At 47.7% G+C, this 20,360-nt stretch overlaps 3 protein-coding genes across 13 annotated transcripts in view; 1 reads left to right on the top strand and 2 right to left on the bottom strand.

The window, feature by feature from the left end:
- Positions 1-5: 5 nt before the first annotated feature.
- Positions 6-6,612, bottom strand: LOC122387814 (mediator of RNA polymerase II transcription subunit 18-like). 4 transcript variants are annotated; one of them, XM_043378321.1, is made up of 6 exons: positions 6,326-6,612; positions 5,867-5,954; positions 3,165-3,300; positions 2,839-2,949; positions 1,525-1,697; positions 6-806 (listed from the first exon to the last, which is right to left on the bottom strand). In XM_043378321.1, exons 2-6 carry the CDS (start codon positions 5,933-5,935, stop codon positions 642-644), a joined length of 654 nt encoding a protein of 217 aa, XP_043234256.1. In that variant the 5' UTR covers positions 5,936-5,954; positions 6,326-6,612; the 3' UTR covers positions 6-641. The 4 variants fall into 4 exon arrangements, with proteins under 4 accessions (XP_043234256.1, XP_043234257.1, XP_043234258.1 ...); XM_043378322.1 differs by having other exon boundaries at positions 1,528-1,697; positions 6,326-6,607; XM_043378323.1 differs by having other exon boundaries at positions 6,143-6,341.
- Positions 6,570-8,726, top strand: LOC122387815 (ATP synthase subunit e, mitochondrial-like). The gene is made up of 3 exons (XM_043378325.1): positions 6,570-6,728; positions 8,077-8,233; positions 8,560-8,726. The coding sequence occupies exons 1-3, from the start codon at positions 6,687-6,689 to the stop codon at positions 8,637-8,639; spliced, it is 279 nt and encodes a 92-aa protein (XP_043234260.1). The 5' UTR covers positions 6,570-6,686; the 3' UTR covers positions 8,640-8,726.
- A 133-nt stretch (positions 8,727-8,859) lies between these two features.
- Positions 8,860-20,360, bottom strand: part of LOC122387812 (coronin-2B-like) — a 40,508-nt gene continuing 29,007 nt past the window's right edge. For 4 of the 8 annotated variants that reach the window (XM_043378316.1, XM_043378318.1, XM_043378315.1 and 1 more), the window contains 3 exons: positions 19,110-19,178; positions 18,644-18,874; positions 8,860-10,058 (listed from right to left, as the gene is read on the bottom strand). In XM_043378316.1, coding sequence (XP_043234251.1) covers positions 9,921-10,058; positions 18,644-18,874; positions 19,110-19,178 — 438 coding nt within the window. In that variant the 3' untranslated portion in view covers positions 8,860-9,920. Of the gene's footprint in view, positions 10,059-18,643; positions 18,875-19,109; positions 20,267-20,360 lie in introns of those variants that run through there. The other 4 variants (XM_043378312.1, XM_043378314.1, XM_043378311.1 and 1 more) reach the window with 1 other exon arrangement.

Here is a 20,360-nt window from a genome sequence, read left to right as displayed (position 1 = left end):
TTGGATGTGTCAAAAAATATCGGTGTATTTTGCGCATAACGCGAATGGCAGACCACCGACAGGGACTCGCTTTCATCCCAACACATCACACCACATAATTTGCATATGATGCACGAATGACGAAACAAGTCGGCACTGTTATGAATGGTGAAAAACAACATCGACGATGAATCTATGAGACATGTGGCATAAATTAATTTGTCCCGATAAGCCTTCTCTGGGTCAAAGATACCCAACACAAGGCCCATGGGCGCTCAGTAACGAAAGGCTCGCTTGATTCATCACCTGTCATCAGCAAACAAGTCGCCACTGTCACAATTCACATTCCGTTTCGTCAGTCATTATCCACAATCGCATCCACACATGCTGCGAGTTTAGGAAACCACGAGCTCAGCGCTCTAAGGAGTTCAGTGCGAATTGATCTTATCACGAGAGAATCCATCACACATTGAGCTACACTCAACACAAGTACCACTGCAGATTACGAGTTCTGCTCACAAGAAATAGCTCACCGTGAATTCGGTCCACTGTGAGTTCCGCTCACCAATAGTGCGGCTCACAAGGGTTGGGCTCAACATGACTTCATCTCACTCTGCGAGCATCCCTCCACTAGTCTATCCTTCGCGACAGTATCTCTCCGATCATAGTCGCCGGTAGTCGGTCTTTTCGAGCTGCACCAGCGGTTTGAGCTGCTCGGCGAAGTTGCGCACGTCCTCTGCCACGGCGTCGTGTCCCTGCGGCGCCAGGACGCTCAGCTCTACTACGTGGGACATACTCAGCGGCTCCCAGTTGTCGGCAGTCTTGTTCTGGAGGCACACAAGGCGGTATATGTTAGAAGGCCGAATCAGATATATGATGTTGTCGCTTCAGTATCATCAAAAAGACGCAGGCATACGTAAAAACGAGCAGCAAATAGAAACAGTGCCAAGATTGAGATGAGGAAAAGTAAAATGAGGCTGGAGAAACGATAAAAACACGTATGTAATCTAGTTTGAGTGAACAAAACAATACAGCAAAATTGCGGTCGCATGCCACACAATCGACAAAGAACTACGCATCAGCAAATCAAGGTCAACTTTGCCAATAACACTTCCACTGAGGTATGGTCGTTGATTGCATAACTATACTCGAGTGGGAGCTGAGAGGACACCTATCCGGAAATAACCGTCGCTCTCCGGTGGCTAGGCAAAGCGCAAGGGCCTTGTGCACTAAAATAAACTCAAAAACACTCGTAAGACGAGGACTAGAACGATATCTTTGTTACAAGCGTTCAGATAAAGGACGCACAATCAGGACACTAGGCTTGGTTAGTGCAAGGTGACTTCTAAACGACTGAAATATAAGCGTCAGTGAAATCGTGCATCAGCCAAATAATTGGGTATTTAACCGTCAATCCATGACTTTCATACAGTATCAGAGTATACAGTCATCACCCAAACAGCTAAAAAAAAGTCATCAACGACTATATTAAAGCCCGGTTCTTCACTGTGTAGGCTAGAACTGAGAAGCTCCCACTGCCACGACTACCTTGTAAACTTTGTAGACAAGGATCTTCATGCGTCCCTTGCGGAACATCAGTCCCTTGCACATGAACTCGTAGTCCTGCTTGAAGCCCATCTCGGAGAGGAACTCGAGCACGTTGGGGGTGCAGCCGACGTCAATGCTGTTCCGCAGGACCGTCGGGCGACTCTTGTCACCTGTGGAGACCACAGCGGCGGCTTAGCTTAGGTAGGTGGTTACGGTGAAACGGTAGGTAGTTATGGCGGTCATTACGGAGCGAGCGAAGCGAGCGTAGTCTTTCCTTAGATTAACGGAAATTTCTGAGCATGAGCGGCCGGCCGGCCGGCCGGCCGGCCGGCCGGCCGTGGTCACGCTTTTGCGAGGCTTATATCTCAGCAACCACTTGACCGATTTACATGCGGTAAATTTTGTAGGGTAGCTTCATTCCTTCTACCAAGTATTGGACTATTCCCGATGCATGTGGGTGACTCATTATGCACGTGCCACGTGCAAAACGAAGAGGTGTCAGTTTTGTAATTGTTGCAATATCTCGGTAACTACTTGGCCGATCGCGCTGAAAGTTGGCATGTAGGTAGGCACCCACTAGGCACTGCATATCCATGTGCCAGAGTTGGGGTGCTGCTGCACGTGCGCACGTGCAGGGGTCGTTTCCAGATCTCGAGAACGGCTCGACCGATTGCGCTCAAATTTGGTACACAGTTAGGGACCGGTTAGTAGGGTGCCGTGCACAAGTCAGTTGGGACCCATTTTGCACGTGCGCACGTGCAGGGTGCCGCTTCCAGATCTCGAGAACGGCTGGGCCGATTGTGCCCAAATTTGGCACATCGCTAGAGACCGGTTAGTAGGGTGCCGTGCACAAGTCAGTTGGAGGTACCCCCTCGCAATTTCGCACGTGCAAGGCCCACCCTCTCGCTCGCTCCGTTAGTCGCCCCAAAAGGCGTTATACTGGTGGTTACAGTGAGGACTGAGGAGACAGTGTGGTAACGGGTGGCGGCGAAAAGAGCGGGAAAGAAAGAGGTAAGAGGCCAGGAGTCAAAATAAAAAGCCAGACACAGTCAGACGGAGACGAGGCAGATGAGCATGATATTTCGATGATAATGTATTTCGGTGAGAAATATACTAATTATGAGGGTTGAAAATGCTGGAACCATTTATCCTTATTTATCGCGGTATAAATGACAAATTTCCGCGTAATATACGGGCCATGGACATCTACGACGAGCCAGTGACTCTTCTGGATAAAGCGCAAATCAACACCCTGCATATTTAAGTCGCCGTTGGACAGCGTTCCAAGCTACTGCAGCAGCTGGTACTGACCGAGTTCGGGCTGTCCAATGTAGCGCATCGTCCAGGGCGTGTCCGACTGATCCATACCGGGCCTGACGTCCATCGCCTGCCTGACGTACAGCGTCAGCGTCTGCCCGCTCACTGCCGCCACATGAAACCAGATACCGAGTCAGGCACGGACGGCGGAGAAAAGCGTAGAATTTCGAACATTGAGGACGGTATCCAAAGTATCGAGTGTCGGGACAATGTGGGGTAAACACACGGGCGTTTTCAGAAACCAAAACAATATTCTCATGCCGAGAACCATATAGAGATTCGACGAGAGCAGTAATGTTGTGTCCCAATGTGGCACCGACCTGGCCCCAGTGTGAGCACTCGCTCCCGGTCCTGGAACGTCTCCACCTGTTCGTCCACGTTATCTGCCAGGCCGCGCAGACGGTGGATGAGCACGTCTTTGGACGAGTCCAGAACACTGCCCTGCAGCAGGTACTCCTGTGAAATATGAAACAGGTGGTTAATCCGCAAGCAGGGCACTTCTTGGTCACCGTTTCATCTCATCCCACGCCAGTTGGTGGCATTTTACAACTTCTCATTCATTTAATTCAAATGGCCTGTATGGTTCCCCAATAAGAGGCCAAGAAATGCTACCACAGAGCTTCTGTGTATCTATATGGGAAAACTAGCATCATCATCATCATCATCATCATCATCATCATTTATTCTTGCTGATCAAGCATGCTGATAAAGCTACCCAAAAGTGCTCTAAAATAGCACTGAAGGCAGTGGAAAGGTCAGGTAAGGTATAACCTGGACTACAGCTATCATATTTTTGCAACTGAATCAGACAAGCTGGCAGAAGAGCAATATAGAGAGAACCAATCTAAGAAAAAATAATGACTGAAAGGCAGATGGAATGACCTTGCAGCAAAGCTTTATAGTTTATAGCTTAAAACCCACATCATGCAAAACAAACAATATTAAATCCACCACACCACAAACACTTTCTCTTTAAAACCCCTTATATTTATGCCAAATCTGTAATTTATCTTCATATTCTCATAGTTGGTACTTGCCACTTGGCATCATGTCCCATTTAAACATGCTACTACTTTGAGGCATATTTGTCATATCACAGATCACAGTAGTACTGGATTGGAAACAGGATTCCGGTGGCTGCAGTAAGAGGCCGAAAACAGAACCGAATATTTCGAAAAATATTGGTTTATGTGAAAGAAACTTATAAAGAAGCAATCGACTAGCCGTGCTCGTGTTTATTGCTGCATTTTTGCATAATGGCAACTTATTTACTAAACGTTGCTGGTTACACTTTCCTCATCGTTGTGAGGGAACGTATGCCACTGATTTGATTATAATGATTTCTCACTCTCATCCACAAAAAGTACTTGTACATACATGGGAGTTTGATCTCTTTATTTACATGCTAATCGATACCAGTCCTGTCACAACGAACCATCCAAACGTCACGATTCAAACCAACGTCACAAAACACCCCTTCAAGTGTCACTTCGCTTCGCCTGCCCTCCCAATTTCATCAGCGACCTTACTTCCCCGCCTTACATCTTCTTGACCCTGCTGAGCTTTGGCCTCTTGTCGCTCCTCGATCGGGTTGCACCAGTGGCTGGGGTGTCTGCTTCCTGACTTTCGATGGACAGCACTGTCTTGAGTGTCTGTCTCACTTATCAGTTACCATGTTTCCACACTTTCCAGCAAATAGATTGAAAACCGTCGCATACATCTCTGGAAGGAGGCTCCTAAGGACGTCGTGGCTGGCTATCATTGCAAACGACTTCCGGTCAGTTCGACATCTCGGTTTACGACTATCTTCGTCACTTCTGCGTCACTTCTTGGTTGATCGCAGACCAGCAGCTGGTTCCTGTTAGCTTCCGTCTTCGGCAGTTGCCTCCAAATCTGGCAGATCCTCACGGTGAGGTCGATGTCTTCCTCGTCTTCCTCCAGTCGTACCTCCAGCGGCGTAGCCCCATTATAGATTAGCACGCTGGCGGAGGCACCGTGCTTGTTACGCCTGGTGGCCGAGCGCAGAGCCGAGCGTGCCAAGGCGCCGGAGCTGTGTCCCAGGGAGGCCTTGGCGCTGTCATCCAGGTCCTCCATTTCAGTGGATTTCGCCACCGCGGCCACTAGCTCCTGGATGACAAGAGCACCATCCTGCTGTCACTCCTGCTGTGATGGTGCCATTCGGGCGGAGGCGTCTGCGGGGCTGAAACCTCCGGAGTACCGCCTCATTCTCCAGGAACTGTCGGACACTCGACCAGTTGTAGTTGCCACCTGATAGCTGATATTGTCATTCGTGAAGAACGCATCGGTCTGGCCCTTCATAACCTGCTTCTGGTGCGAGTGGCGTGCGGATGCCATGGCTAGTTTCGCTGGCCGCTCGTGCACAGGGGGCATCGCGTAATCCACGCTGGTCAATACTGACAGGGCTGCGCCGCTCTTGAGCCGACGGCGCTGTCTGTGCATGCCGGTGCGAAATGACCGATCTTCTTCGAAATCTTCCTTTCTGAAATGCAGCTCACACACAGCGGAATAGTCCTGATCCCACTAAGCCCGGTCACGGTGACCCATGGCGCCAACCCACTGAGCCCGTAGAGATGTTCGGTGAGAAAAGCGAATAGGTGGCAGTTTTTTTACCGCTCATTCCCCTCCTCCATTGTTGATGTACCTATACGTATGTAAGGCTTTGCACCACACTTTGTTTTCAAAAGAAAACACCACGCATTGTGCCCTCTAAATAATCAAATTAAAATTGAATACTTTGATTTTTTAAGCAAATGAAAGTAACATTGGTAGCTTCGATTTTAAATGTAAACGACAAAACACAAAAATGACGATTTCTTGCAATACACAACACACAAATTATCCACTCAGCAGCACGCAAGAATCCCATTTTGGCGCCGTCGCATAAAAACATTCGGCCTCTTACTGCAACTGCCAATATTCTGTTTCCAATCCAGTACTACTGTTATCTGTGGTCATATCTAAAATCTACACCCTATTTTCTCATCGTCATACAAGTGTATACCTGGTTTGGTACTATCTTGTGCTGCATTGCAGCCTGCAGCTTCTCTTGAGCTGATATAGCTGCACACATTATTCCACTCTTAGAAGGCCTGAAAGAAGAATCTTTAATCAAAGCTCAGTCGACAGAAATAAATAAAACAATGCAAAAATTGATAAAAATGTCAAGTAGTTAAAGCATGCAGGATTTTTTTTTTATTCCAGAAGTCTAGTTTACCCAACTGAACTATCTCAATCTGATCCTATCTTGATCTATAATCAATATACTCGTAATGCTCACCAGTCGAACCCAAACCGTGTTGTAAACACTTCAATCAATGCTTGGTTCTTCGGACAGAGTTACTTCAGTCCTCAGAAACCTCGTTTTCGGCCTTTGCTACTTCTCAAATTTAGATACAAATGTCATCTGTCAAGACTTATCATATAAACGATAACAGCGAGAAAAAAATGCACACAAACTCACAGAACCTCCACGCAGTTTTATGCCTTCAGGCGGTTTATAATTCACAAATGTAACAGCTGCGCAACTTCAATGGCTATTTCATTTTTTAAAGAATATTATGAATCGGAAATTTTGTGCTTCGCAAAAACATGGTCATACATATTGTATTTTGTGCGTAAAAATATTAATTACAATATTCATACAAAATAAATTCATACTATCGCGATTTTTTCAGAAATATTATTTTCATTTATTTTAGACAGCTGAATTTTTCTTTTCACAGGCGTCAGGCATCCCTCTTCATACGTTTTCGGCGCTCGTTCCCGGACTCCTACACTTGAGGGCGACTTTTTTTCCCGTTTTAGGGTACTTTAATTAAATCATGGCTTCTCAGGCGCCTGTTAAAGTGTCACCACTCATCAAGGTAATCATGTGTTTATGTGGTAAATCGCTTTGACTCTTTTCTCGTGTTCCTCTGATGCGCAGTTTTTGCCGCCTGCTAAATGATGTATGTCAAAGTTAATGTTTCACTTCAGATTGGCCAATATAGGTGTCGAAATGAATGCCTCACGTAATTAATAGTGAATAAAAATCATTCCTGAATACCTGAAATGGCAGTCATGCTTCCTAGCTGCACTAAGCTGAGCTGTCCTTATGTTCCTGAATCGGAATTCTTATTCCAAATTCAATTCCGATTAATGCATGTGACTGGGTCCAGCCATGAATCAGAATTTGATGTAACATGCTGGTCGGTGGTCCCGCCTCCTCCTTTGTAGCATTTGATCTACACCTATGACTGGTTAATGGATATTTTGTTAGGGCTGGAATGCGATGTTGAGGCAAAGTTGAAGTCCCCTTATTTGGTTCCAGAAGTGCTAGGTGGATGTCTAAAATTTGGAATATTTTACAGCATGTACATTAGTGAATATTTAATGTTAGCTTAAGCTTCAAGAAAAAGTTTTTTCTTGTTGCTTAAAAGTAAAATAGGGACCTAATAGTTAGGTGCCTTGGAATAAACACGAATATTTTTATTTATAAAGGTATCATAATTTAATTTGAATAAGTAATGGTATGCAAGATTCTTTATATGCATTTATGTGCGAGAAAACAAGACGTTTGGGAATCATGATTCAAAATCTGTTTCAGTTTAACCTATATCTGAAAAGAATTGATTTTATTCTCACAATGCATTAAGAATATTCATATAAATAGTCATGCAAAAACTCCAAAATAATAACAACAAACCTGGATTATGGGCTTCTGAGTGGTTGTGCTGTTGTGATAATATTCAATGTAACTATGTCACTGCATTGTGTGTAATCCAACTAACCTAGCTTTTGACACTAGCTATCTACCCACGAAACCAATAGTCCAGAATCCCTGCAAAACTGAAATGATAGTGAAGGAAGACCTGGCATGTCAATTGCCCATATTGAAAATAAGTTTTTTAGGCCCACAGCTCAATTTGAATCGTGAGAACTGAGAGATAGCTGCTAGAAGAACAAAAAGATCAATTAACTGTTTTAATATAAACTTGTCTTGTCTTGTGTACATTGCTTAGGGCAGGTGGTTGGTTGATGTATTAAAAGAAGCACTGATAGGTACTTAAGAATTAGTTAAGATGGTTCAGAGAAGAACGAAGAGTGTGTCCAAGGCATCAGAGAGAGGTTAATGAAAGACCTATGTCATCAAAATTTTAAGGCACACAGTTCCCAGTCTGAAGTGCGTCGCTATGCACTGTCCACCCCCTCTGACGTTCCCCCGTCCTACAGGCTGGCCGGTGGTCGGCACTGGTGGTCGGCATCCTGTATGGCTCCAAGCACTACAACACGCTGTCGGCCCGCGAGGTGGAGCTGCGAGAGATCGAGGCCAAACAGAAGGTCATCCGCGACGCCCAGCTGGCCAAGGAGCGCAAGGCGCTGGACCGCGGTACGTCTCTAGTCACAGATAATACGGGCGAGGGTCGAGGGGAAATCCCAGGGGGCTTATTGCATTGCCGGAATCGTAGTGTGTGAGGTGCTCCGTGCTTCATTGAGGAACGCAGATATAAGAATTGATATGATGCTTTTATTTTGAAGGAAGCGTTGCCTAGCTTTAAGAAAATGATTGTTCGTGGAACGTTATTTTCAAGTTTTATTTCTACTAAATATATTTGGCAACTTTTTCCAGGGGTATATTTTTTAAAATATGTTTGACAAGGTAACGTCTCGCCTCACAAAGACATTGATCCTGACATAGTGTCCCTCGTTTTTCAGAGCAAATGCTGTACCTGGCGAAGGAGACCGGCACGCCCATTCCGGCCGACTTCGACAAAATGTATCCTGTATCGAGCTGAAGCCGCCCCATCGCCCGCAATATACTGTCCCCGTGTGCGTGATTGTAGCTGTTGTACATCGCCGGCCAATATAATATGAAACGTGTATTTTAACTTATTATTGTAGCTCTCCAATGAAGGCATGATGTTCGACCTACGGGAGTAACTGGTCTCTTTGATTGTCGATATGGTTGAAACGCCGAAGGCATCTGTCCCCAGTGCGTTGGCTGTTGTTTCTTAGTCGTCGTGGCCTGGAGTATATTTGTGACAGGTCGTTGGCGACAGAACAACACACTGATATCGGTAACAAAGGCGCGTGGTTGGTGCGATCGTCACCTGACGCGGTCCCGTTCGGCGAGACCTCGGTAGTGCCAGATGGTCAATCACTCAGACATGAATGCTCCAATTCAGGTCTGGATTTTCATGCGGACAAATGCAACAGGCTTTTCATATGTCGCCGTTCTATGGATTGTCATTGTCACTCGGCTATCTAAATATCAGGTCATATATAACTTAAAATATCATTTTGGCCAAACAAATTAACCGTAACTGACATGCTCTGACCTTCCATTCGCATGTCTTTCAGAAACAGGCCACGTCAGCACTCAACAGCGTCACAAAAGTCAAATTGTGACGTCAAAAACACCAACACCGCCGTCACAATATCACAGCAACTGATAGTGCTCCTGGCTAAATAAGTTAGATACTCTACGGCGGAGCCTGGTCATCAGCGGACCCTGCTGGCGCCAGTCGCTCACACTCACGCATACGCCACTGCCGTCCCGTGGACCGCGATATCCGGGATATCCGATATCCGATAGCGATATCGGAGGTCCGGGAAGCCGCCAGTTGGGGACAACCAGCGTCAAATGGCATACAACTCAATCCACACTCATCCCAACACGTCACTCCGTATAAAACTCGCTCTCTCTCGCGGTCTCTCGCGTCATAAGCAGCGGCGATGCGGCGCCCGTGACAGCCGGACGCCCCGGCAGCGCCCGGGAAAATGTCTTCTGTACACTTGATCATCGCTCAAGCGCATGAAGCTATGGGCAGGCAGCCCTGGTCCGCGTCCGGCCCTCGGCAGTTCGGTGGTCCTTGGCCGGCCTGGGGAAGGACAGTTCAGAGCGGCGGCCTCAGGAATCTCACTCGTCACTCGGGCTGGAGTTAATCCAGAGGGCGCGCACGAAGGCGCCGGGACTCTGCGGCTGAGCGCCGTCCCTTCAACTGCAGAGGGCAGTAGCGGCGCTCGCTCACGTTACACGTCAGTCAGTGGTTCCATAGTTTCACCGGTGCGCCTGCTCACGCCACCGACTCGTTCTGTGTCTTCAGCACGTTGTCCAGCTGATCCTCCAGCTCACGGATACGCTGCTCCTTGATGTTCAGCATGTTCTTCAGCTGTTTGATCTCCTCGGCCTGTTCGGCGTACCGTTTCCGCAGCTGGAACGGACATGAGGCGAGATAAGGCAACGGGATATTGTCAGCGGGGCCTTTAGCCCTTACCTTCAGCAAAGACGTCTGCTGGTGAACTGGATTGTATTGGCGTCAGATACAGGACTTTATATACGATGAAACACACGTGTACGAAACTGGGACGCTGACCGACACGCGTGAATGTAGGACGCAGGGCGGCCGGCTGGGCACTGCAAAGCGCAGCGTCAATCAACTTTATTATTGAACATGCGTGCGGGCCGGGCCGCCCGTCCGTCACACGATGAGCGTGGCGAATAGGATTTTGCAAGGTTTCAATTAGTGTAAACTGTGAGGGTGCAGGATGGAGCAAGGCTGTGCGACATTATCTCACCCTCCCCGGGAGCCGACAATAGGAGGCGTCAACGAACACTTGCAACAAGACATGATAGTATGATGCACAGGTATGCATTGTTGGAGATCGACATCGAAAGCAGCATCAGGTAGAGATCCCATCGGTTCGCCAGGCATCATGGTGTGCAGCAGAAATATTCTCGGACGCCGTAGAATGTAGATGGACCGTAGGTACTCGTATGTGCGCCTCTGGAGTGGCCAGCGCTTGGTGCTGGAGTACAGCGGCGGCCGGCTGGTATCCTGATATCGCCCGAGATGGTGATAGTGAGGTCACCAGAGAGGTGACGGCGACGTCAGGTGATGTTGTAGCCGGATGCCTGCAGGAAGGCGCTGCCACGAGTGTGGTGACGTGGCGCAGAGAGTTCAGTCCACCGGTACACCGTGCCGTGTTGATGAGGCGGGTGTGTAGACGGCGTCGGCGTTAGAAGACTGCTGCTTGATGTGGCTGGAGAACCAACAGGGGAATCTCGATGGCAGGAACAGACGGATGTCGACCAGTGCAGGTCTTCGCGGCTGGACTGGGCCCTTGTCCAGATGGATACGCGAAGATGGAAACCTGTGACCATAACTGACACATCGTTGTGCAAAGCGGCTGACAACCTATATTGTGACTCGAGAGGTGTTGAGATAAATGGTTAGGTAGTGAAATGTTGGGAACTTGGAAGAAGTGGTAATGCCTGTATCCGACTTTTTACGTTTGGACAAATCTACAAACTATAGTGAAGCAAAATATACAAGAACAATTGGCCAGCGATACAAGTACATACGATTTACAAGTAATACAAGGATACACATTTGACAAGCAAGACAAGTACATACCATCATATTTGCATATAGGTATGTGGACGGCACTTGGCCGTGTCTTCTTTATGAACCATGGTGTGTGACGTTCAAGTGACAATAAGCATCATGTGACACAAGCAACCAAAATGTACAATCAAAAACGTGAGGCTTAGCAGAGAGCAAAAAATTTTGGCCTCACCATGTTGCACTTCCGCTTACATGATAATGTGAAGATCCTCGAAGTTGTAGATGTATCGGGGCGCCGGCCGGGCGTGGCACGGTCGCACTGTGGTACATTGTATATAATCAGGCTTGAAGAGCCTGGCGGAAGCGAAACATGATAACGGGGAAGTTTGAAAAAGTGAACGTTTAAAAAGAGTTATTACGAAAGAGAGGGTAAAAATACCAGCCAGAATGGCTAAAAACGAGATAACGTAGTTTTTAATAGATGTGCCAATGGAGGTTGTGGTCATAGAAATAGAGTCGAAAAGACCACGGGAGTGTGTAAGAGCTGTGTGTTGAACAGAGGTTTCATTACGTTGCGTAAGGTTCAAGATGGGAGCATCTAAACAAAAAGAAATGGGTTCACAGCTTTTTATTGAACGATGAGAAGACAAATTCTCTCTTTGTGGCATTGTTGGGAAGTAATAAATTCGATGGTAATGAGGGAGTCTTCAGTAGAGTAACGGCTCTAGTGGATAGCGGGATAGCGTTGAAGGAAACGGATGCGGATCCTGACGAACAAAGGGATTTGGCACGTAGGACGATTTTTGCAGCCAACGGACATGAGTGACATCCGTCGACCGATACTACGGATTCTATCCTAGGACATATTTTGGATGTGGAGAGGGATAGGTACGTATCGTTGGTGGTGAAAGGGGCGCTAATATGCAAATAATTTTGATTTACTTACTCGGTTACCTTTCTGTTGGCGGGTACAATCAGAGGCAGCGTCCGATGTCGTTCTCTTTGGTGCCACAAGAATGAGCAGCACGTATTTGTGATCAAAAGTATGAATTGGGTGGGAGGGGGGAATATAAAGTTTCCTACCGAGCCATTATCGTTATCGTTCGGGTATGTAGTAGTTAAGTATAATAGCAAGGCTTATGCTTTTGGCGGAGTCCGGTAGGTAGTTATTTGGTTATGTATGTTCATTGATCCAAAATCAGACGAGGTGCATAATTGTACCCACAATCTCGAAGATTGGTATCTGTGGACAGAACAAGGCTGAAGTGTCAAGTAACGCCATAAGGAGCTAGATGTCAAAATAATGTCACAAAAAATGCGAAGAACATTGTCACACAAAACACCATATTCAAGACATTGCATGTCATTTCATGTCATTTCATTGCATGTCTTTGCATTGCAATTCTTAACTATACTTATAACTAAAGGGATATATACAAAAGGGAAGCGCTTCCATATGTACAGGTACCTACAACAATCTTTGTCCTTGGCTATTCTTGAGCTCTATCTGAGACTTTCTCTCTTTCTCTCTTACGGTACCGGAGCTCTATTATATATTCTTTCTCAATTCTCACTTTTTTCAGCACAAGGACGAGAGCTCTTTTTCGATGTAACTGGCAGTTACTTTACTGTCCATATCTTGGAGGTGCCCGTAAGTTGGCTCTTGGCCTTAAATTATAATGCGGTGGAGCTTGTTCCATCGCTGGTCCTTGGGCATTGTAAATTTCCTCCATTTCTGCCAATTCAAACCGTCGCTGCGGCGGCATTCTATCTCGGACCTCTCTCTGTTCCTGTGGTCTCTCGGGTTGAGCGTCTGCATGGGTCCCTGGGTCGGCCAGCAGCGTAATGGGAGGGTTCTCGCCAGTATTGCTGCCTGGGGTAGCTTCGCCTACGGAACGTGTAGCAGATTCACCACTGTGAGCCACAGGAGGTTTCTGAGCATTGAAGGGGTTGTCCTCGGTGAATTTTTTTAATCGGTTGACGTGCACGAGTTGCACGTCACCGGGATTTTCCAGATGCTGGATGCGTGCATTGACGGGACTAGTCAAATGCAGCACTCTGTATGGACCTTTGTTTAACTTTTGAAGCTTGCGGGTGAGTCCAGGTTTGAATTGAGGATTGTGAAGGTACACCAGCATGCCTTCATGGATGGACGGAGGATTGGATTGGGTTGGATGGGATCGTTCTTGCGCCAAGATGGCGGCCTCATTGTTGTCGCGCACCACTTCATGAAGTGCCGACAAATGTTTATGGAGCAAGTCACGGTAGGAATCAATGGAAGCAAAAGGATCAAAGGGCAGTTGAGCATCGACGTCCAATGGAAGAAGTACATCACGACCAGTGAATATCTGAGCGGGAGTTTCACCGGTAGAACGGTTGATGGAAGACCGAATGGCTAAAAGAGCCATGGGCAGAACTTCGTCCCAATTCTTTTGGGATGGATCGACGAAATGAGATAAGATATTTGCTATAGTAGCATGCAGTCGTTCCACACGGCCGTTGGCCTGTGGATGACGAGGAGATGAAAGGATGCGTTTGACACCCAGAAGCTTACAAATGGATTGCATGAGTTTTGAAGTGAAATTGGATCCACGATCACTAAGAAGAATTTTACTGATGCCGTACCTTGAAATGATGTTTTCAACAAATGCTTTTGCGACAGCTTCGGTCGTGGTTTCGGCTAAAGGAATGGCTTCCGGAAATCGACTAAAATGATCAATCCAGCTAAGGTAATGGGTGTTTCCACGATAGGAAGTTTTGAGGGGACCTACAATGTCAAAAGACGAAATATGCATTGGATATGCTGGTGTGAGCGTTCGTTGTAGTGGTGCTTTTTTGATGGTTTTGTGAGCGTTGCGTTCCATACACTGCTGACATGAGTTGACGTATTTCTGTACGTCTGTGTACATGTGTTTCCAGAAGAACAACAAACGAATTTTTTGAACAGTTTTGTCCAACTTGAGGTGACCAGACCAGAGAGTATCATGATATTGTTGTACGATTGTCTTTTTCATTGGTTCTGGTACTACAAGTTGATCGACGAAAGGACGGGTCTTGCTATTTTGAGATGAGACATGATAAAGCAAGCCGTCTGAGCTGAGGAAGTAATTTGACAATGGCTCATGAAGCTGTAAATCCATGCGAGCAGTTGAATGGCCAGATAACTGGTTGATAATGGGAATGAGGTTGGGGTCTTTTCGTTGCTCGGCTTTTATCTTTTCTCTTGTCCAACCTTCATGTTCAAACGAAGTGGCAGAAACAAACCCTAGGAAAGTATCCTTTGACTGGGAATCAATTTTAACGCGAGACAGAACGTCAGGTTTCACGTTCAGACGACCAGGTAAGTAAGTAACATCAAAGTCATAACCGGAAAGTTTGAGTGACCATCTGGTCAGACGGCCACCTGGATTGGTAGCTTTGAACACACCTCGTAGAGGGAGGTGGTCGGTGATGACATGTGTAAAATGACCTACAAGGTAACAACGAAGGCTGTCAAATGCCCAATAGATGGCTAAACATTCTTTTTCAGTAGTTGAATAATTTCGTTCTGCTTTGTTCAGCTGTCGGCTGATGAATGCTACGGGATGAAGTTCTTCACCGTGCTGTTGTTCCAAAACAGCGGAGATCGCAAAATCACTAGCATCAGTAGACAAGTAGAAATCTTTTGTAAAATCTGGAAACCTAAGAACTGGGTAATGAACTAAAGCATCTTTGATGGATTGGAATCCATTTTCACATTCTTCAGACCATATAAATTCAACATCTTTCTTTGTCAGAGCGATCAGGGGCGCAGCTAATTGAGACATTCGCGGGATGTGACGGCGGTAGTAGTTCGCGAATCCTATAAATGAACGAATTTCTTTGACTGAACTTGGTCTGGGGAAGTCTCGAATCGCTTGAATTTTGGATGGGTCTGGACGTACGCCATGCTCATCCACAATGTGACCTAGATATTTAATCTGACGTTGCATGAAAGAACACTTGGATGGACGCAGTACGAATCTAGTTTCTTCTAGTCGGGTGAGAACTCTATCAAGCTTTTCTAAATGGTCATCGTAATTCTTACTGGCGATCAGAATGTCATCGACGTAAAGAAATGCATCGATACCTTGTAAACCAGAGAGAGCAATTTGCAACGCACGATTCAGTGCGGCGGAAGCTGATTTCAATCCAAAAGGTACAGAGGCATATTGGAAATGCTGGTTGTTAGCTGTGAATGCGGTATATGGTCTCGACGACTTCGAGAGAGGGACTTGGTGAAATGAGCTAAGCAAATCCAGTGTCGAGAAAACAGTACAACCAGAAAGTTGATCAATCGCATCCGAAGCAAATGAGTTGGGATACCTATCATCTTTGATCTTTTCGTTGAGAACACGGAGATCAGAAACAAGGCGGTAACCACCTGATGACTTTTTGACTAAAATGATGGGTGCATTGTACGGTGAAACAGCGGGTTCTATGATACCACTAGCAAGTAGTTTGTCGATTTCAGACTTAACTATATCGCGATGGGCAAACGGGAGTCGATACGGGTTTTTGTACGCAGGGGTTGGATCTGAGAGTTCAATGTGATGTTCATACACATTTGTGATTTTGATATCATCTAACGTATTACCAAACGTACCGACATGTTTCATGAGCATATCGCGCAGTTGCGATCGGTATGGCTCTGGGATGTGATCGAGCTGAAAGTCGTTTGGAGACACTTTGTCACCTTTGTCAGGTTGAGTGGATGCTGAATAAGTTTGTCCTGACGAGTTTTCATCGTTCCTGTCAGTTTCTGATTTGGGAGCAGCAGGGTTGAGCTGCGCTATGCGCAAGTTCTTCCGAAGTAGAATTGGACGAGCCGTAACGTTTGCTACACGAACTAAAACGTACGACTTGGTCAAGAACGCTATTGAGCGAGCGACCTGTATACCTGCCGTTGATTGATCGACGTGACCCTGGATGAAGTATGGGGCCTCAGAGGGTACCAAGTAGCGCGGTAATTTCATTTGAACGAACATTTCTGAAAAGGCTGGAATTTCGACTGATCTGTACAAAAATAAAGGGTGATTTTTCCCTTCATCGATAGTGAAAGCATCGTTTTCGTCGTAAGAGATCAACGGGTTATCAATGTCGCGCGGTGAGTCAGTGGTGCCAAGTAAGAAGCGGACACGTTTTCGTCGCCTTGGGCTGAGCCGTTGCGGCGTCTGTCGCTGGGTGGATGTTGCGGCGCTAGGCTGCAGGAAGGACACACTTTTTGTGTCCGGATTGAACAGTAGCTGGTGGCGGATGATGAAATCTATGCCGAGAATGATGTCGCAACCGAAGGAAAGTGACTTATCGGTCACATAAACAGTATGCTGAATAGTACGGTCAGACACGTGGATGGGTATTTGACAATGACCTAAAATCTGAATTGGGGTACCGGTAACTCCTAAAATAGATAGTGATGACTTTTCAAGTGGACTCGAAATACTGCACGATTGAAAGAACTTGTTGCTAATGAGGCAGATACTGGATCCGGTGTCATATAAGGCTGAACCTGTTTGGTCCGTCACAGAGATTTCCAAGATTGGAGGACGAGGGCGCGTGCCTGAGTCATCAGCTGCCACGCTCGCGAACGCTGTAGTCCCATTTAGCGTCGCGAGCGGTTGCCGTTTGGGGATGGACTCCGTCGGGAGTGACTCGATCCCCTCCGATCCGGAGATCGGGATTGCGACCTTGAATAAGATCGGTGCCGTCGGTCCCGAGAGTGAGACCTTGATGAGCGGCGATAACGATCATAGCGGTCCCTCGATGAGTGACAGTGATCTGAACAGCATTGTTGGTGCTGTGAATACGAGGGAGGACGATAGGAAGAATGACTTTGGCGAGCTGGGTATGCGTTTCGCTGGTGAGTATATGACGGTGGCGTTGAATAGCCACGACCACGATTGGGAAACGACCCACGCTGGCGAAAGTTTCGCCGGAAGGGCTGTCGTCCTCTCCCACGCTGAGGGGTTTGGGAGGCGGCGAGCTCGAGGCTGGCCACACGGTGCTGCAACTGCTGAACCACGTCCGAGTTTAACTCCGCGGCCGACACAGAATGTGTAGCAGATGTGTCCGAAGATGGAAGGAACACACAATTTAATTCTTGGGTTCTTGCCAAAGCTATGGCGGCATCAAAATCGGATGGGTTTTGTGGCAAGACCAGCTGACGTAGGCTTGGTTTTAAGCCTTTGACGAAAGCTGCTGCTGCGGTTCGGTTTTTTAGCTGTTTGGTTTCGGGGGTAGCGTCCCATTCGGTCAAACATTTGGTTTTGTTTCTGAGTCGGAATGCATACGCATCGACTGACTCTTGCGGATGTTGTGTGCAAGTCATTAGATCTTGTAAACGGGATGATACGGGGCGATCAGAGTTGATCGCGGATGTCAGGCGAGTAGCGAATTCTTCAAAGGTGGGAGCATGATTCAAGTCATGACGGTTTCGGACCAGTTCGGCCATTTTACTGTCCAGTTTTGTTTTAGCTACTTTGAGGGTGACGCTGTCGGGCCAGGAACCCATGGTTTTAGCGTCACGGACTTCTTGCAAAAAATCTTGAATCGGGAATGAACCGTCATAAATTGGTATGAATGTCGAAATTTGGTGAATGTTAAGGCTAGAAACCGCTGGGGTACGATCGACCGACATGGTGGAACCAGAGTGAGAGAGAGATCCTTTAAGTATTAAACCAAATATGAGAAGAGAGATTTCTATACGACAAAAATAACAGAATTTAAGACCTTTCTACCTAAAAAAAAAAAATAACTATACACAACGGGACATGGGTCCGGGTTGGGGGGGGGGGTAATAGATACCCCAGCCACCGCTGCCACCAAATGTCAGCGGGGCCTTTAGCCCTTACCTTCAGCAAAGACGTCTGCTGGTGAACTGGATTGTATTGGCGTCAGATACAGGACTTTATATACGATGAAACACACGTGTACGAAACTGGGACGCTGACCGACACGCGTGAATGTAGGACGCAGGGCGGCCGGCTGGGCACTGCAAAGCGCAGCGTCAATCAACTTTATTATTGAACATGCGTGCGGGCCGGGCCGCCCGTCCGTCACACGATGAGCGTGGCGAATAGGATTTTGCAAGGTTTCAATTAGTGTAAACTGTGAGGGTGCAGGATGGAGCAAGGCTGTGCGACAATATGGGATGCGGCAGCATCGAAGTTGCTGACGATCGCACTTCACAAATATCCAAAAAGAACGAACCCAAAGCTATTAAATATAGGTATATGTTTAAAATGTGACTTAAATTAAGTTGAAATTTAAAAACATGACCTTAGAGCCAAGCAAGCCATCGCCTGAATCTCGTGCCAGGTGCGAATAATAGAAGCGAGTAATCGTCATACCGGTCAAAAATATGCTCTCGCTGAGCTCATTCCAAAATATTATAGTCGTTCTCCGAACTGTCTCCGACCTCTCCGGACACTGACCTCGAGCTCTGCCTTGTGCGGCAGCTCCCTGGCCCCGTTGACGGGCGCGCTGCGCTGTTGCTGCTGCTCCTGTCTGACGGCCGGTGCGGCGGTGGGCTGCGGAGCTCCGCCGGAGCCGAACGAGGCGCGGCGCGGCTCCTTCTGATCGCACACACCGTTCACAGGCTTCAGCGGCATCGACTTGTGGCCAGAGTCGGGGCCGGGCGACTGCGGCGCCGGACTGGACGGCTCCTGGGGGCGCCGAGGGTGGCCATCAGGTCAGGCCATTGCTGTCAGATGGAGATCAAATAGGTCCAGGTGGAACGCCTGTAGAAAGATGGTCATGAACAGAGACACTGATCCCGTAGGATAAGACTACTCGATCTAAATATTGCTCGTAAGCCGTCAAAATTGCAACAGATGTTCTTGGAACACCGGTCTGCCGGCTGGCTGTGATGAGCTCGTCTGTAGAAGTGTTATTTCGTACCTGTTCGGTCCACATCTGTTGGATCTGCTGGAACTTTGACGTGGCCTTGTTTGCTTCGTTCAGCCGCTCCTGTAATGTAGCCCACATGGTTTACGTATACTACGTCACATTGAGAAAATAATGACAACTCATCGCTGAAGGCTTAAGCCGGAAGGGCAGCGGCACATCGGAAATGGCGAAGGTAATTAATTTGCTTCACACTCACACACACCCCGAAAGTGCAACTGATTTGTGGCCATTAGCTGATATGAATAATGATCCTGTGGCCAAATTATCTCCCCATGGCGCGCCGAATAACCCAGCCTCTGCGGTCGGCCATAATTTCTGACATGGCGCCGGTCGCGGCTCTCACTAATGAAGCTCGGAATCCTGCCGATAATGATCCACTGGCTCTGTTATAGGTCAGATAGCCGGGCCGAGAGGCGAAGCGGGACGGTCCGATAGAACGTTCAATACCGGTCGATAGTCAGCTAAATTTATTTATCGGATATTTGATCGCTAGGTTATCTGTAGTGTTTCACACATTTTATCCGTTTTCCTGCTTTTCTAATTGAAGCACTGAAAAGGGAAGACACTGAGCCGAACACAAATAACTACCTACAAATACATAAATAAGTCCAGTCAAATATCCCACACAACTCGTTCGGTGATGAACGTAAGAGTACCTGTAACCCCACCGTCACCATACAGCAACAGACAAGGACGTCTCACTTCGCCCATGGCGAACATAAAACCACCCGTGAATGCCCACAACCGAGTGTATTCCACCCTCAATCATGCCATCGGTCGGGGTTAGTCCGTCACCCGTCAGTCGCGTCAGTCTCAGCAGAGTAAACCAATGACGTCATTAGTCCGGGTCGGCAGCGCTCTGTCGTCGTCAGTCGCACCTGTCTCGGTCGAGGGGTCGGTCGGGCCCGGTCTGGTTGCTGGGACCTCTCGTCTCTCTCGGGTGGAGTCATCTCGTCCCGCTCGGGTCGGGCCTTCTGGTCTCGCTCGTGTCGGGCCTTCTCGTTTCTCTCGGGTCGGGTCTTCTCGATCGGGTCATGTCGTTCCCGCTCGGGCGGGGTGCTCTCGTCCGGGTCAGTGTCGTCGTCGGCCGTGTCGCCCGGTTCGTCGGAGGAGTCGGCAGAGACCACGCCGCTGTCGTCGGCCGGCTCCTGGGTCGGGTCGGGGCAGCGGTGAGCGGGCGGGGTGAGCGATACATGCAGTGAACAGGGCAGTGTCTGGTGAGGGCAATAGATAGGTGAGGAA

This window comes from Amphibalanus amphitrite, unplaced genomic scaffold, assembly GCF_019059575.1.
Source record: "Amphibalanus amphitrite isolate SeventyFive unplaced genomic scaffold, NRLGWU_Aamphi_draft 000299F_arrow, whole genome shotgun sequence".
Lineage (NCBI taxonomy): Eukaryota > Metazoa > Arthropoda > Thecostraca > Balanomorpha > Balanidae > Amphibalanus > Amphibalanus amphitrite.
The sequence above is the reverse complement of the archived record's forward strand: the minus strand, read 5'-3'. Positions and strand labels throughout refer to the sequence as shown.